Here is an 18,029-nt window from a genome sequence, read left to right as displayed (position 1 = left end):
GTTTCAATATTTTGCTAGTTTGGTTGGAGAGCTGAATCCATGCAATACCAAGAAATGGTGGCAGAAGAGGCTTGGGGAGACTGAGTTCCTTTTGAGAAAATAATTATACTGAAACAAAGCTTTTGTGACTCCTTTTAAATAGGGCATCTCACCAAAATGTCATCCAGCCTCTTTGGCAGATTAGTGGGGAGTTTATTACTAAATCTCTGTCTAATAAATGTGCAGTTGACTCTGGAGGAGCTGCTTGTTATAATACTGGCGGTGGGAAATGGAGGGAATGTCACAGTTAAAGACACAAATTTTCCCCATAATATATTCGAATGGAAACCTCTGAATCCAATACTACATGGGCATATCTAATAAATTCACAATATTTCAGTTTCCACAGCCTTCACCGGTTAGTTTTAAAGATTTATGTGGTAAAAAATTACTCAGTGATGAATATGGTTTATTCTGTGCAGTATTGGAGGTATAAGGAATTAAACTACCATCTTTAACAGTGAATTTATTATTACCTCTGTCAAAAGACGAAGACTTTAACAGCATTTGTTATAAATTCACTGCAAAATAAATGGCTGGAATTTTTTACACTGGAGTTTGTAAAGCATCGGGCGATTCTGAGCATTAACCTAACCCTGCCACGGCTTATATGGTTCTAGGTAAACATTTCTGTCTGGGCTTCGTAGTTAATTATCTGGTCTGGACTTTTCCCCAACTGAAAACTGTGTGCACATGGACACACACACACACACACACACACACACACATGCACAGAGAGAAAAGTGAAAGGTCTTGTCCAGCACAACTGTTTAGGAATAAATAGACTAGAGAGAAAAATGCCAATTTTATTCTCTTTTTAAAAAATCGGTTTTAGAATAAATGGTCAGGGTTTGCAGGATGGGTTGATGAGCAATTGGGCCTCTTGTTAGCACGTTTACATGCATGCATATGCACACACATATAAACACCCTCTCCCTTTTGTCCTCTCTTGGAATGGGTGTCCCCTCATTTATAAAAATTACCTGGAAGGAATGAGGCTGCCAGGGTTTGTTCTAGACGATTGGTTCCTGTCTGGGGGAAAGGAATGGCCTCTACTGAATTTGACCGGTATATGACCGTTGCCTTCCAGCTGACCCCAAATCCCATTCCCATCCTCCTAACTCTGTTGCCTCCCATAGGGGTTATTAATGAGAGAAAACACGATCATCATCATCTTCGTCATCACAGCACAGTGTTGACCTGCTTGTTAACATGAAATGGGGTGGTGGGGACAGCTTCTGCTTCTCTTTCGTACCATCATAAATAAGAAAAGATATTTTGCCATAGGATCCCCTCGCCCACCCCTTTGATTAGGTCAGAGGTGCATAATAGCTCTTTGACAGGCATTCATCAGTTTCATCACACTGTTTAGGCAGCCTGTGCCCCAGGCCTATATTCTCTCCACTTACTACCCCTAAATTACCTCCCAGATAACCCCTCGCCCATCCCCCACTCAGGCAACCGGGGGTATGGTGCCTGAGGAAGTCCTAAATGGACACTAGATGTCACCAAACACCTCCTTTCCCTCAGAGCCCTGAAATTTAAAAAAAAAAAAAATCCTTCATTTAAGGCAATTGAAGGAATTAACTTATCTGTTTTTATGAGGGTTGTTGTCACATTCAACTAAGCACACTTAAAAGAGGAAGTATTGCTGCATTAAGATAATTTTTACAACATACAAATCTCTTTTGGAAAGAACGGGGTCAAGGGAGGGGAAAGGTCTCCATTCTTTAAGTAGCCCATTGAGGAAGTAGGTGGAGAAAACCGGGTTAAAACTCCCATTATAATAGACATAGTGTTGTGTTAACATAGTCCAGGTGTGCTGGCGCAGGCCTGCCGCATTCAGATGACTAGACTGGCTGTGGAGCCAGGATCCCATCTGAGTTTAAGTAGCTGCAGTCCAGGGTGACAAAGTCTGTCCATTTTTCTCCACATAAGACCCATGACCATCTGACAGCATCACGTGTTCCACGCTAAACTTGACTTCGTCTGTATGGCTCCCTGTTTCCACATCAATTCCATCAGCAAGGAAGATGACCCAGATCCTGGTGTGTCTGGGCCATGAGAATACCTTCCTACCCCAGCTAAGCCACCGTGTAAGTATAAACCTTACGTGTGCCCAGCTTGTTGCTCCAAGGCTGCTTTCCACGGAAATAAGGCACTGGACAATTCCTTGGAAGAGCCTCAGACCAATTTATGAGGCACACAACCCAAGCCCAAGAGATGTATCCCACTGGCTCAGTTTACCTTAAATGGAAGACCTCACCCAGTGGCCTCTTCTCCTTCCTAGTCAATTGAAAAAGCTTCTCTTTCTCTCCCTCCTTAATTTGTCTTTATCTTCTGAACAGCTCACGTTACCACCATAAATAACTTCTGGAACAGGATGCTTTTTTAAAAAATGGGCGTTTAAGTGTTATCTTGGCTGGGCGTGGTGGCTCACGCCTGTAATCCCAGCACTTTGGGAGGCTAAGGCAGGCGGATCACTCAAGGCCAGGAGTTCAAGACCAGCCTGGCCAACATGGCGAAACCCCATCTCTACTAAAAACACAAAAAATTAGCCAGGTATGGTGGCTTGAGCCTGTAATCCCAGCTACTAGGGAGGCTGAGGCAGGAGAATCGCTCGAACTCGGGAGGCAGAGGTTGCAGTGAGCAAGATTGTGCCACTGTACTCCAGTCTGGCAGTCTGGGTGACAGAGCAAGACTCTGTCTCAAAAAAAAAAAAAAAAGTTAATCTTGAATAGTGGAACAAGCATGATGATGATGATGATTTTCATTTTTTCTTGAGACAGAGTCTCGCTCTGTCGTCCAGACTGGAGTGCAATGGCGTGATCTTGGCTCACTGCAACCGCTGCCTCCCAGGTTCAAGTGAGTCTCCTGCCTCAGCTTCCCTAGTAGCTGGGACTACAGGCATGCACCACCATGCCTGGCTAATTTTTGTATTTTTAGTAGAGATGGGGTTTTGCCATGTTGGCCAGGCTGGTCTCGAACTCCTGACCTCAGGCAATCCACCTGCCTCGGCCTCCCAAAGTGCTGGGTGTGCCACCACGCCCTGCCAACAAGCATTATTATTATTTGGAAAGAATGTTCCCTAGTGAGAGACACTGGAGCCAAGAAGACAGGGTCACTTTTCTGAAAGCTAGGACTTGTGACTTGTCTTATCCAAATAGAGGCTTACCTCTTTTTCTCCCACTTATGACAAGTGACCATAGGCCAAGCACAGTGGCTCACACCTGTAATTCCAGCTCTTTGGGAGGCCGAGGCAGATGCATCACCTGAGGCCAAGAGTTCGAGATCAGCCTGGCCAATATGGCAAAATCCCATCTCTGCTAAAAATACAAAAATTAGCTGGGTGCCGTGGCACATGCCTGTAGTCCCAGTTACTCAGGAGACTGAGGCAGGAGAATCGCTTGAACCCGGGAGGCAGAGGTTGCAGTGAGCCGAGACTGTGCCACTGCATTCCAGGGCAACAGAGAGAGACTCCGTCTCAAGAAAAACAGAAACAAAAACAAGTGACCATAGTGGTGCTGGTCCACAAAAGGGCCTTGCAATCTGCAGATAAAAGGAACTAAGTCAGGGTACCACATTATCACATGGAGGGTGATTTGGCACCTGCCCTGTCATGCCTGGTGCCCAGGTTGAATGGATTTTTGGAGTACACCTGTTGTTGAACCCCTGCCAAGTACCGATGGCCACTAACCCTCAAATCACTTTTCCCCGCTGTTGATGTTTGGAATGTCAGACAGGACTGAGCAGCAGCCGGCATGTATTTCAAACACAGCAGATGGATTTTTATATTAGCTCCTATTTCATGTTCAGGCAGAGAGACCGCCACACTAAAACCGCAGCCTCAATGCTGCCGTGTTTGCTTCTGTGAGATTAATTCTGTGAAATTAATTGGGACAAGATTGAAAAGGAAATTAAAATGCAGCTGGGTGAACAGGCCTTTCAAACACCTTTTTCCTGCTCTATTCAAACTTGAATTCTGCTGTGGTCGCCGGCATCGTGGGAAGTAATTTACGAGACGCAGGCTCTCAGGAGCCATTGGTTACGTATGAGGAGACCTGCACCAGCGCCACAATCTGGAGCCACTGAAGAGCGCTAAACACCCCGCTGTGGCTTGAGCTGCATCCTGGCTCCGGGGAGGAAGGGAAGCTTAGTCCCTCACCAGAAAAAGCTGTTCAGAAATATCTGAGTCCAAAAGGAACACAGGAACATCCGCTGGATGCACAGATCTCCTTCGTTATTAAAATCTCCCTTTAATGTATTTTGAGACCCAAATTGGAACTCAGTGAATTAAGTGGGCATGACGCTGCATGGGGCCAAGGAATGCATGGATGTGATGCAGGGAGATCAGTCGGAGTCCTCCTGCTGACTGTGCCACTGGTTACTGTTTCAGAGTTTGGATGTGTGGCTCTGGTCTCGCCAGAAAATGAAGTTTGAATAATCTGTCAGGGACGAAAGCTCTCAGACCAGGAAAGGCATGGTGGATTTTCATGTAGGCCTCTTCACTAGGTATTTTTTTTATATCCAAGTGAGCACCTTTTGTGCTGTAGATCATCTCTTTTTCAATAATTTATTGAACTCCTAGTATGTGCCCAACACTGATCCAAAAGTTTATTATTAGTAAAAGGGAAGGAAATATTCCTACTTCCTACATGCCAGGCACTTCCTTACACAAATTCCCTAATGTAAACATCACAACAAACCTATAAATATAAAATTTCCCAATTTTTACAGGTGAGGAAACTGAAGATTATCAGGATTAGAAGATTTTTGCCCAGGGTCATAAATAACCCATCTGTTATAGGCACATACTTGCTTCCCTGAGAACAGGACAGGTGATGGGCACTTGGTTATCTCTGGGGAACATCTTTCTTTTTTTTTTTTTTTTTTTGAGACGGAGTCTCACTCTGTTGCCCAAGCTGGAGTGCAGTGGCGTAATCTCGGCTCACTGCAACCTCTGCCTTCCAGGGTCAAGCGATTCTCCTGCCTCAGCCTCCCGAGTAGCTGGGATTACAGGTACCCACCACCATACCCAGCTAATTTTTGTATTTTAGTAGAGACAGGGTTTCACCATGTTGGCCAGGCTGGTCTTGAACTCTGACCTCAGGTGATCTGCCCGCCTCGGCCTCCCAAAGTGCTGAGATTACAGGTGTGAGCCACCGTGCCCGGCCTCTTTTTTTTTGAGACAGGGTCTCACTCTGTTGCCCAGGCTAGAGTGCAGTGGTACTATCTCAGCTCACTGCAACGTCTGTCTCCTGGTTCAAGCAATTCTCCTGCCTCAGTCTCCCAAATAGCTGGGACTACAGGCATGCGCCATCATGCCCAGCTAGCTTTTGTATTTTTAGTGGAGACTAGGTTTCACCATGTTGGCCAGCCTGGTCTCGAACTCCTGACCTCAGGTGATCTACCTGCCTCGGCCTCCCAAAGTGTTGGGATTACAGGCATGAGCCACCACGCCCAGCCACTGGGGAGCATCTTTCTTGCCCAGTCAATCATCTTCTCTGGATAATTTTTTTTTTTTTTTTTGAAAAGGGATAGCCGGGCATGGTGGCTCACACCTATAATCCCAACACTTTAGGAGGCCGAGGTGGGTGGATCATCTGAGGTCAGGAGTTCGAGAACAGCCTGACCAACATGGCAAAACCCTGACTCTACTAAAAATACAAAATTAGCTGGGCATGGGAGCGCGAGCCTGTAATCTCAGCTACTTGGGAGGCTGAGGCAGGAGAACTGATTGAACCTGGGAGGTGGAGGTTGCAGTGAGCCAAGATCATGCCATCGCACTCCAGCCTGGGCAACGAGAGCAAAACCCTGTCTCAAAAAAAAACTAGTCTCCACTAAATGCCATAAAGAGCTCTCTTTCTGTGATCATTCTTGCCCAAAGGCAAGACTAAAAGAGTCTCCTCTGGGCCGGGTGCTCTGGCTCACGCCTGTAATCCTAGCACTTTGGGAGGCCGAGGCGGGCGGATCACGAGGTCAGGAGATCCAGACCATCCTGGCTAACACAGTGAAACCTCGTCTCTATTAAAAATACAAAAAAAAAAAAAAAAAAAAAAGAAATTAGCCAGGCATGGTGGCAGGTGCCTGTAGTCCCAGCTACTTGGGAGGCTGAGGCATGAGAATGGCGTGAACCCAGGAGGCGGAGCTTGCAGTGAGCTGAGATCGTGCCCCTGCACTCCATCCAGCCTGGGCCACAGAGCGAGACTCCGTCTCAAAAAAAAAAGAAAAAAGAAAAAAAAAAAGATTCTCCTGAGTTTGGTCCTAGGCTTCTAAGATTCAAAGTTGGATCACACTTGGGTGACTATTAAGAAACAGCAGAGACCGGGCGCGGTGGCTCATGCCTGTAATCCCAGCACTTTGGGAGGCCGAGGCGGGCGGATCATGAGGTCAGGAGATCGAGACCATCCTGGCTAACACGGTGACACCCCGTCTCTACTAAAAATACAAAAAATTAGCCAGGCTAGGTGGCGGGCACCTGTAGTCCCAGCTACTCGGGAGGCTGAGGCAAGAGAATGGCGTGAACCCCAGGTGGCGGAGCCTGCAGTGAGCTGAGATCATGCCACTGCACTCCAGCCTGGGCGACAGCGAGACTCCGTCTCAAAAAAAAAGAAACAGCAGGGAGCAGCAGGAGCCTACGACTAAAGCTGCCATCCTCATTTCCCCTGCCACCTCCATCTCACCTCCCTTTCTAGATCCTCTAACCTCTGCACCCCAGACTCTGCCTTTCAGAATGCTTTTATCAGACAGAGAGAGAGGGGGAAACCAGATGTATTTATGAGAACTGAAAACAAAAGAGCTGGTAATTTAAAAAAATTCTTTTTTGTTGAAACTGAATAAGTAGTTAAAGCTAAAACACATTTTTGTGTGGAACTTCTTTAGCAGTTTTGCAGTGTCAGGCCCACCATATTTAGAATGGGAGTGTCTGAGGTAGAAGGATTCTTAGATGCTATCCAACTCCACGGTCTCTTTTAACAGGTGAGGAAACAAGTCCACTTAAGCTGAGCTGCATCTGTGTCTCTCAGGGAAACAGATTTCCCTAGATTCCTAAACAGCAGGCCCTTCTTGTCCAACAGAGCTTCTACTGGACAAAAAGAAAAGTAAAGTAGAGGTTTCTAGACACCACTTTCCGGGACTAAATTCAACTTGGGTCAGTTCTGTCCTTACAGGTGTGAGAGACAGCTAAAGAGCGTAACGGACCCCAACAAAAGAAGGCAGCTGAGGCTAAACTAGGAATAAATTAGGATCTATTTGAGAGAAAATTCCAGAGATGAGGCACTACTGAACTTCTGAATAGACAGATGGCTGGGAATGCTAGTGGAATCTCCGTTTCTATCTGTTTGAATTTGTTCATTTGTGCTTCTTAGAAGCAAGGCAGTGAATAGATTGGGTGGCCTTTTAAGGTTCCCTCCTGTCCAAGGACTATTATTGAATTAGGTAATATAATAAAGGTGAATCAAAACTGAAATGCTCCCCAAACCAATGTTAACTGGAATGCAGCTTCATGAGGGAAAGTTCAGCTGAGCTCTTAACTTCTCATTTCCTCTTTGATATGCAGGGATTTGCAACATGGGGAAGGGAGCCAGCTGGTGTAGCTTTTTGGGGGAAGAAATATGCTATTATTAATACAATGGTACAGGATGAAAATGGACTCAGAACCTTCCAGAAGAGAGGACAAAGAAACTGATAGAAACAGGGCAGTGAGGTATTCTCATTGAATTAAACTCTGATATATTTGCTTTCTTTTCTTCTTTTTTTCTTTTTGGAGACAAGAGTCTCACTCTGTCACCCAGGCAAGAGTGCAGTGGCAATCACGGCAGCAATCATGGCAGCCTTGAACTCCTGGGCTCAAGTGATTCTCTCAGCTCAGCTTTCAGGGTAGCTGAGACTACAAGCATGTACCACCACACCCAGCTATTTTTTTTTTTTTAATTTTTTATTTTGTAGAGATGGGATCCTGCTATGTTGCCCAGGCTGGTCTTGAACTCTTGGGTTCAAGCATCCTCTCGCCTCAGCCTCCTAAAATACTGCGATCACAGGCGTAAGCCACCATGCCTGGCCTATGTTAGCTTTTAGTAACAGAGAAAGGGAAGAGGTATTGTTTTTTTTTTTTTTTAAAAGATTGGATTGGTTCCCCATGTTCTTTGAGATTTCTTAAAAATACAATAGCCACTGTAACCACAGACAGCTCCATACTGCAGGACAGGTCACCGCACAACCCCTTCTAACTAGAGGAAAGGGAGCCCCAGTGAGAAGCCATTAATAAAGGCAAAAGACATGCAAAACAAACAAAATAACCATGACAGAGAGAAGGCCAGCAGCCAGTCTGGCGCTGTTCTTCCCCCCTCCTGCTGCAGGCACCTCCAGACAATGTAAATAGTTAATTTGTTCACCTGCAGGCTCTGGGCAAACAGAGGCCTGGTCACACCTGAGTGGATAACTCGATTACCCCTGTAATGCCAGTGTGGTAATGTACACAAATTCTATTACACGGCAAACCTTGCTTTCGGGCATTTGAAATACCAATCAGGCCAGTGTCCACTCCCTTCTTTGCTTCCAATTTATTCTTGGTGTACTGGAGCCACACAGAAATGGCACCAGGGTGGTGCTGAGTTAAGGATCCAGGAGAAATGACTAGAAGATTGTGATCTCACTCAACAAGGCCTGCAGACCTCCTACTCTCTTGCAAACAAAGGGTTGGATTTGAATTGGGTCTGTATTTAAAGGGGCCTGATTCTGTTGGAACCATGGAAAGGTGCTGTGGGTTAGACCCAGACTGTTTCCTAAGGTGCTTATGGTATATCTCAAACCAACACAAACCTTTGCCCAGGGTAGTAAAATTCACAGAATAAAGATAAAAGATACTGACACATAAAAAAAGAAGAAAGATAAACGATAAATGATAGATTAATAACCAATGGGTTTTCAGTTTTCCTTTATGGAATCCACATACTCAGCAATTAAAGAGCAAGTTGTGCCTATTTCAAAAATGTGTTTGTAGAGATTGATTGGCTGCATAGAGAGAGGGCTTTTTAATAAGTGCTAGGGACAGAGCCTATTATTTTAGCCCACCTATAGAATATGTATGGTCTTTACCAACATGATGCTACTGATTCCCCAAACTGTAGCCCATGAGTTCTGAATCTTCTTCACGTCAGTGATTGATCTGTAATAATCCATCCTTTTTTGGCCGGGCGCGGTGGCTCAAGCTTGTAATCCCAGCACTTTGGGAGGCCGAGGCGGGCGAATCACGAGGTCAGGAGATCGAGACCACGGTGAAACCCCGTCTCTGCTAAAAATACAAAAAATTAGCTGGGCGTCGTGGTGGGCGCCTGTAGTCCCAGCTACTCGGAGAGGCTGAGGCAGGAGAATGGCGTGAACCCGGGAGGCGGAGCTCGCAGTGAGCCGAGATTGCGCCACTGCACTCCAGCCTGGGCGACAGAGAGAGACTCCGTCTCAAAAAAAAAAAAAAAAAAAAAAAATCCATCCTTTTTTTAAAAAACCAGTTTGTTTATGGTCAACACTACTATTTGTAAGATGGTTAGCTGGAATTAGGGGTTAACTTGTGACGGAGGAAGAGAATAATGTTAGCTGGACTGTGTGGGATTGAATTCACTCTCTTGGCCTTATCAGCAATTGCTCAAACCAATTGAGTTAACTAGCTCTGACTCCTCCCCCATACATAATTATGTTACAGTCTTGTTTATCTATAAATGAAATAAGAAGGCAGCTTACCTAGCCAGAATGTTTTCAATAGTATTACATGGTAATAAATTACGTACATAGTGATGACCTTTAAGCACAAGTCCCTGAGAAAGATTAAATTTTGATTGGCATAGTTTTGGTATAATACCAATTTTATTGCATTTTTTATTTTATTATTATTTTTATTATTTATTTATTTATTTATTTTTGAGACAAAGTCTCGCTCTGTCGCCAGGCTGGAGTGCAGTGGCGTGACCTCAGCTCACTGCAACCTCCGCCTCCTGGGTTCAAGCAATTCTCATGCCTCAGCCTCCCAAGTAGCTGGGACTACAGGCATGTGCCACCACACCTGGCTAATTTTCTGTAGTTTAGTAGAGACTGGGTTTCAGCATGTTGCCCAGGCTGGCCTTGAACTTCTGAGCTCAGGCAGTTCACCGGCCTTGGCCTCCCAAAGTGCTAGGATTGCAGGTGTGAGCCACCACGCCCGGCCTGGCCTTGTATTTTTAAATGTGAAATTGGTTCCTGAATCTGGATTTTCATTTAAAACTTTTCCTAACAATTATGAAGAAATGGGAATTTATATGTGAGGGAGCCATGGGAAGTATATGACACGGAATAATTCTGTTTGTGGTGACTAAATCAAGAATGAAAAAATTGACTTTCGATTCAAGCCCCAAACTTTCTGTCCTTACCTTGCTCAGAATGCGGATGAGGTCACCCCGCTGGAAGGACAGTTCATCTGGCTGGTCACCATGGCAATCCCATAGGCCCTGGTAGTAACTGGCATAGTCTACTGATCAAAGAGAGGAGAAATCAAAGTTAAAAGGACTCTATTTTTTCCGAGGAGCCCATGTTTTTGCTGCAAATGGAAACGAGGGTTCTGATATTGCCCCTAGGAAACCTCAGATTAAGGGGAGTTGAGATGAGATACAGCCAAACACTCAGCATGAGCAAAGGACTATGGGAGAAGGAGATCATTAACTAACATTAAATATTTACAGATCACTCCTAGTAGGATGCCGTTCAATGATATGATAAATGTATTTATTAATAAAAGAAAATCAGGCAGGTAATTTTTCACTTGGTTTGTAAGTAAGCAGTGCAGAGGTTTCCCACCAGACTTTCCTGATCCAGGGCAACTAAACTATCTAGTTTTTCTCTTCATTATGCATTTGAAGGATCAGAGTAAATCTGTGACTTCTGCCTATTTACAAGAAAGGCTTAGTCAGCCAGCAGTCTTCTGGATCACAGCTCACTTTTTGGCCTTCTTTCTCCATAGGAACTTCGTCCTGGGAACTTCCCACCTAGGTACTATATGAGGTAATCACCAATAAATACTGAAACGAATAGGCCAGTCTTTAAGTGGAACCAAGGGGGTGTCTCATCCATTACAACTAAATTCTGGGTGGGCTGGCCCTTTTCCAGCATCTCATTTGTAGACCTTGAACATGTCTGCCAAGATTTATCTGCAAGCCCAGGGGGAACAGAAACCAAAGTGATCTGCATTAAAAATGAAAGCAACTGAAGATGACAAACCAAGCTTTAGAAGCAGCTGGAGAGATTTACTGAGCTTCTCAGCAAAACTAGATGGCAATGATGCCACAGGACAGCCATCGATTCTTAACAATGAAGAATTTGTATTGATCTTCTACCCGGAAAGGTTAAACACTAGAGTACAAAGTAGGAGAGGATCTGGGGATTTGAATGGCAGGAGAGCTAATGCCCACTAGACCAGGCATGCTCCTTTTTCCTTGGGGTGCTCTGTATCAGAGCTGTGAACAAAGCACCTACAAAAGATGAAATTCAATAGATGGGAGTCAGGAGTCCTGGGTTCTAATTAAAATTCACATGATTTTGGGGGACTCTGTTGTATAGATTTCCACCTTTCCATTTATTCATTTTACCCTCCCATGAGCAGTGATAGCATTGGTGGCTGAGGATAGGGCAAGTGGGCAGTAGGGGCACAGATACCCTCCCTATATTTGCTTTTTTTCTACTTATTCCTGACTTAGGAGCAATTTAAATAATAAAGGCACAGAGGGACAAAATCCCTATATATCTCTGGAAGAGAACTTTGGTAGGAATCTTAAAGGGTACAAAAACAGAAGAGGGAGAGAACTATTTAGTTAAAACTCAGATATTGCAAACAAAAGTAAAAATGTCAACCATATAGAAATTCAGGCATGTTTTCTTCACAAATAAAATTGTCTGTGTGTGCAGTAGACAACAGAGGGCAGCAAACAAGATAACCACCGTGAAAACATTCTGCCACAGAGTTGATAATATGTTTGGAAGAAAAATACTTTGGGAGAAATATGTTAGTTATTGAAAAGACAAAGCATTCATTTTTGGAAATATAAGTACCTGAAAAAATAGAGAAATATCAATCCCTGAAAAGTGAAAGTAGTTTTCCCAGAGGATTTATTATGAATTTTCCATTTTAATGGAGTTGCTTAATCACCCCAAGATTTTGACTAAATTCAGGAATGAAAGAATATTAACATCAATATTTTTCATGGATTCATATATGGTAGAGAAAACTATTTTTGTAAAAATAGGTTCTAAAACCGTAACAATATTTCTGAGTGGTAAGGAGACTAACAAGGTTATCTTGGTCTTTTCTGGTCTAGCAGATAGTCACTTTGGAGTACGATTCCCTACTGTGTGCCTGGATGTGGGATAGGTCCTAATATTGAGTGCCTTTTTGTTGTATACATAAAAAGTGATTTGACATTGGGTGTATATGGGCCTGGGAGAACATCTGGAAAAAGATTTATTCTAAAAGCACAAAAGATCACAGGGAAAGCAAGAAGCTAGGAGAAAAACAGAAGCCTTCCAGGAAAAAAATAAAGATAGAAAAGGTCTTTGATATTAAAGGCCAAAAGAAGACAGAGTTCAGGAATCCAGGAGATGGTTTAGCTCAGCCCAAGAACAGGGATTGTCAGAAGTAGAACAGCTCCAAAAAACAGGCAGAATGAAGGGCTAAAAACTAGGAAAAGTTTGAACTCGCTAGCTAGCTAGAAGTATTCTCTATTAAGGAAATCAATGAGGGGTAATTCCTTAGCTGGGCAAGATGACTCCATATTTCAGACTTCCTGTTTAACACACATGTGATATGCATTTATGTGTATGTGTGCATGCAACTTCACTAATTCATTTCTCATCATCCAACAGACATGTATACAGTACCTACTAAATGCCAGGGACTGTGTTAGATACTGGGAATCCCACATTGGCCACACATGAGCCCTCCTCTCACGGGTACCTTCTAGTCGGGGAAGCACCATGGAAAAAACAGTTACACAAATGTTTATTTATGATTATGATATGTCTGTGAAGGAGAAGTTGAGGACGCTGTGTGTAATAGAGAATCTAACATAGTTTGAGGGGTCAGAAAAGGCTTTTCTGACCAAGTGGGTGTTAAAGACCTTGAAGAGTGGAAGAGATAAGTTGGAGGAGGGCTTCATTCCTGAAGCTTGGCACCAGGAAGAGCTTAAAAGCCCAGAAGTCTGCAGGGCTAGTCCAGCTTCTCCCTAAACCTGCCCAACTCATCCTATAAACAAAAGAATGCATGAGGAGACTTTGCTTTCTTTTCTTTTCTTTCTTTCTTTTTTTTTTTTTTTGAGACGAAGTTTCGCTCTTGTTGCCCAGGCTGGAGTGTAATGGCGTGATCTTGGCTCACCGCAACCTCTGCCTCCTGGGTTCAAGGGATTCTCCTGCCTCAGCCTCCTGAGTAGCTGGGATTACAGTCATGTGCCACCACGCCCAGCTAATTTTATATTTTTAGTAGAGACGGAGTTTCTCCATGTTGGTCAGGCTGGTCTTGACCTCCCGACCTCAGGTGATCCGCCCGCCTCAGCCTCCTAAAGTGTTGGGATTACAGGTGTGAGCCACTGCGCCCGGCCGACTTTAATTTCTGTAGAGCAGACAGAGGACCTGAGAGCCCAAGGGTGAGGCTTGCCTCTATGGGCTGGATTTAGATTCCTTTAGGCTTACACTAGTCTGGCAGCCATCTGAAATCAGAAATGGTACAGCATTCTGACCATTTAATTAATTCAAAACATCCTAATCCTCATTTTGAGGACATTATTCCATCTAATTATTTTTTTTCCAGTCTGTCCATTTGGAATGAAAAACAAAAGAATAAAGCTTAATGCCAGCATTTCTCAATGTCTCTCCAAAAAACGTAACTCTGCACTAAATAAAGCCTGGCAATTCGAAAGCAAAGCACTAATATATTCAGCATAAAACAGACAGAGGACCTAGAGCAATAATGACACCACTAATAACTAAAACAGTTATAACAATTAACAACAATTACAATGATAGAGAAGCTAATGGGTATGATCACTGCATTTAAATTGCTAGCAGAGCTGAGAAGGGCTTTTTCTAGAGAAAAAAAAAGCAGCATCTTACTCTCTTTATCCTATCTAAGGGAAGCTAAACTCCAGGCAACCAAAATGTCATAAGAAGAATAGCAACAGACCAAGTTAAAAAAAAGTATTGGTTTCTTTTTTCTATTTATTGCAAAGCATTTGTCATTGCATGCCACGTTCTTTACAACTAGTGACAGTCATTTCTCTTGTAACTGAGGCCAAGTTGGTGCTACTGATGATAGTCAATGGCTGAAAATTAGCCTGTATGATGAGCAAAATTTTAAGGTAAAAAGGACCAGGACATCTCTCTGCCTTTCTCCTTCCTTAGGGACAATAAAAACTGACTGTTCCTTCCAGAGTTCAGCTTATGTTTGGGAGTGACTGGGTAGCAACAGAATTCAGGCTGTGACCAGGGAAAAGTGGCTAAAGGCAGGCCAGCATGTTATTTACATTTTCTTGATTACTAAAATGATCGTGTCAATAAGGCCTGGCATTGAGTACAACCTCTTAAGTTACGGAAAAGAGAGACAAAACGTGAAGATGGATAAAGCCAGTCCTACGAGAGGATGGGATGGTGAGACTTGGACAAAAAACGCCAAAGTAGTGACCCATTGGAAGTGACTTGAAATGTTCTTTAAGCCAGGTCAGAAAGGTCTAACATGTTCAGTCCATTCAAGTAAACTCTGACTAATTTTCTTTCTTTTTTTTTTTTTTCTGAAACAAGGTCTTGCTCTGTCACCCAGGCTGAAGTGCAGTGGCACAATCATAGCTCACGGCAGCCTCAAACTCCTGGGCTCAAGCTATCTTCCCCCTGCAGCCTCCTGAGTAGCTGGGACTACAGGTGCATGCCACCACACCCAGCTAATCTTTTTAATTTTTTGAAAACACAGGGTCTTGCTTTGTTGCCCAGGTTGATCTCAAACTCCCAGGCTCAAGCAATTCTCCCATCTTTGCCTCCCAAAGTGCTGGAATTACAGATGTTAGTTACCGCACCCAGCCTTGATAGTTTATTAACTATTTCGGAAGAAAGCTATGAAAATATTTGCCAAGCCCCCACTGACTGTGGCACCAGAGGAGGAAGAGCAATTGGATAATACCATTTGCTTATTTCATAGTCCTTAAATCTTGAGTTTTGAAATTACTATGATCCTAGTGTTATAAGTATGATTTGGAAGTGGGGTACACTCAGATTCTGATTTTCATGTCATTTCCTCTTTTCGTTGGGCCAAAATTTTAGCTGGTTAATAATCAGCTCATGTTTGGTCTTGGAAAACAGGCTTCAAAAGGTAAGAGCTGCAAACACCTCTGTGGTTTCCGTTTGTTTCTTTCATGTAGTAGTTCACTCTATTGGCGCGCACTGAAGTGAGAAGAGGGCCTCAGAGATGGAATGGTATAAGCAACCATTTTTTGGCCCCTCCTAAAAGCAATCATTTGCTTATAAGACCACAGTAGTGTGGTCTGTGTCTCCTTTTGGCTTAGTTTGCCCACAATTTCAGAGTTGGGGTTGGATGCAGACTGAAGGAGGTACGAGTGGGAGGGGTCTGTTTCAGGTTTTCCTTGGTCAGGGATTTTATGTATCTAAGGATGATTTGTGCCTCCAGGGTTGCTTTTTATTTGACATAGCACATGCAAACAAATGGCCAGTAATTTTTATAAAAAACGAACACAGAGGAAGTTTTATTTTTGGTTACCTGGAGGTTACCTTTTCATGATAGGGAAAGGTGATAAGTTCTCATTACCTAAGACCCTTAATGTTAGACTACTGGGCTGATGGGTTGGAATTTAGTGAAACTCTGAGGTGTTGAAGAGTCACTCATTAAAATAACCCTGTTACTAACAGTCATGCTGTAAACTGAGCTCTTTATAGATTGAGCAATCAATACTACAAGGCTGTGATAGATTTTCTAGGTAACAGAATGAAATAAAAGAAATTACATCTTACAGGGTCATTAACACTCAATAAGGACGGACTGAATCCCTTCCCCCCTATTCTGATAAGATCTAGTTGGGCCTTAAGAATGTTAGCAATTCCATCAGGGAAAAAAGCACAGCATTCAAGGAACAGGATCCATCGAGGTTGGAGAAAAGTACTTGGATTTTAAAAGTAACTCTGCTAGCCATAGCATCTTTTGGGAAAAAAGGAAGAAGGGAAAGGTCAACTTGCTTATGTATTTTTTTCTCCCCAAAAGCATGTTAACACCTGAGAAAAGGCTGGGCGCGGTGGCTCATGCTTGTAATCCCAGCACTTTGGGAGGCCAAGACGGTCGGATCACCTGAGGTCAGGAGTTCCAGACCAGCCTGGCCAGCATGGTGAAACCCCGTCTCTACTAAAAGTACAAAAATTAGCCGGGTGTGGTGTCATGTGCCTGTAATCCCAGCTACTCGGGAAGCTGAGGCAGAAGAATCACTTGAACCCGGGAGGCAGAGGTTGCAGTGAGCGGAGATAGCGCCATTGCACTCCAGCCTGGACAACAGAGAGAGACTCCGTCTCAAAAAGCAAGCAAACAAACAAAAAAACACACACCTGAGAAAACCTAAGTAGCCCAAACTTGTGTAGCTTGTCTATGACATAGGAATTCACACTGTCCTAGAGCTTCCTGCCTTTTAAATGCCTTCACTGGGGCTGCCTGCCCTTCCCCCAGACCTCTATATTTTATTGTTACAAAACTAAATGATGACATTTGGATTTATGTATTTTTCACCATTTCTATAGCGCCTTTGGAGAAAAGGCAGTATATACAATCAATCGATAAATAAGTAAACACAAATAATAAAAATTCCTGCCTCAGATTCTGCAGAGAGAGCAAAAAGTCCTCCTGTTTTTTAATCACTAAGTCACCAATCATTATAATTGGTGGGAAGTGTAAACCATAGAAACATTTTCAGAGCTTGCTATACTTTAACAACACTTATTTTGGAGGCAGGAAGCATGAGGAACAAAAGAATTTTTTTTTTAAACCTACTTGAATTATTGCTGTAGGAACAGTTAAGAAATAAATCTCCTCTCACCTCCCAGATATAACCTTAGAGAAAGAGGTAGAAGGAGGAAATGAGATAAGGGAGGAGTCTGAAACTGGATTCTAGACTTTGCTAAAAGATCGATGCTTCCTGAATGGAGTTTAATATGAAATTGGCCATAGGAAGCTTACAATTACTCCACCCAAGCTGTCCACATGAAGCGTTTCTTTTCTGCACTGGTGATGGAAGTTGGTTGAGAAAAGGTATATGTGGAACATGGGTGGGTCAGAACAGATTTTCATTTGGAATTCTGCACAGTAAGTAGACAACAGAAGGAAATAGGTTTCAGAATGGACCTAATCACATGTGTTCATTATCATGAAGTACTTGCAGCCACACTCACATCCGTGCATCACACCTGCCTCCGCTGCTTTCTTTCTCTCCTGCTTTGGCACATGACTTCTGAGGCTGCATCTTTATTGTCTCTTCTCTTCCCTGGGAGATGCCGGACCCTTAGGAAGTTGGGTCCTGAACCTTTTAAGTATTCACTTTCTGTAGAGAATGAACCTAGAAATGGGGGTTTTGCTGGATGGATAAGGAAAAGAAGAAAAAGCACAAGGAAAGGAGAGAGGAGAATGGGAAAAGACAGGGCCAGATAACGGAGAAGGAGCAGGGAAGGAAAGAGGGCAAGAATTCCTAGGCTTAAGATTTTCATAGACTTCCTAAGAAAAATATCAGCCAGTATCTAAATCAGTCATGATTAGGGCTCTGCTGATGGAACAAATGTCCTTGAGGTGGCCCTTGCAATGTGCAGCATTCCTTTACTGACAACGGTGGAATAGGTCCTTGGTCCACTTAGGAGGCTTCAGAGGGGCATCTGACCTTAGAAAGAATGGGCTCACTAACAGCCTGAAGCATGGTTAACAGTCTGGGATGAATAAGATGTAATTT

The 18,029-nt window shown here is 43.5% G+C and overlaps 1 protein-coding gene across 7 annotated transcripts in view; it reads right to left on the bottom strand.

Moving 5' to 3' along the window:
- Positions 1 to 18,029, bottom strand: part of SKAP1 (src kinase associated phosphoprotein 1) — a 311,067-nt gene that overhangs the window by 18,961 nt on the left and 274,077 nt on the right. For 5 of the 7 annotated variants that reach the window (XM_058446039.1, XM_032163348.2, XM_058446042.1 and 2 more), the window contains one exon: positions 10,437 to 10,537. In XM_058446039.1, coding sequence (XP_058302022.1) covers positions 10,437 to 10,537 — 101 coding nt within the window. The remainder of the gene's footprint in view (positions 1 to 10,436; positions 10,538 to 18,029) is intronic. The other 2 variants (XM_058446040.1, XM_058446041.1) reach the window with 1 other exon arrangement.

Source organism: Hylobates moloch, unplaced genomic scaffold (genome assembly GCF_009828535.3).
Source record: "Hylobates moloch isolate HMO894 unplaced genomic scaffold, HMol_V3 SCAFFOLD_10, whole genome shotgun sequence".
Classification (NCBI taxonomy): Eukaryota; Metazoa; Chordata; class Mammalia; order Primates; family Hylobatidae; genus Hylobates; species Hylobates moloch.
Note: the sequence above shows the minus strand (reverse complement) of the source record. Positions and strands in the feature narration are given on the sequence as shown.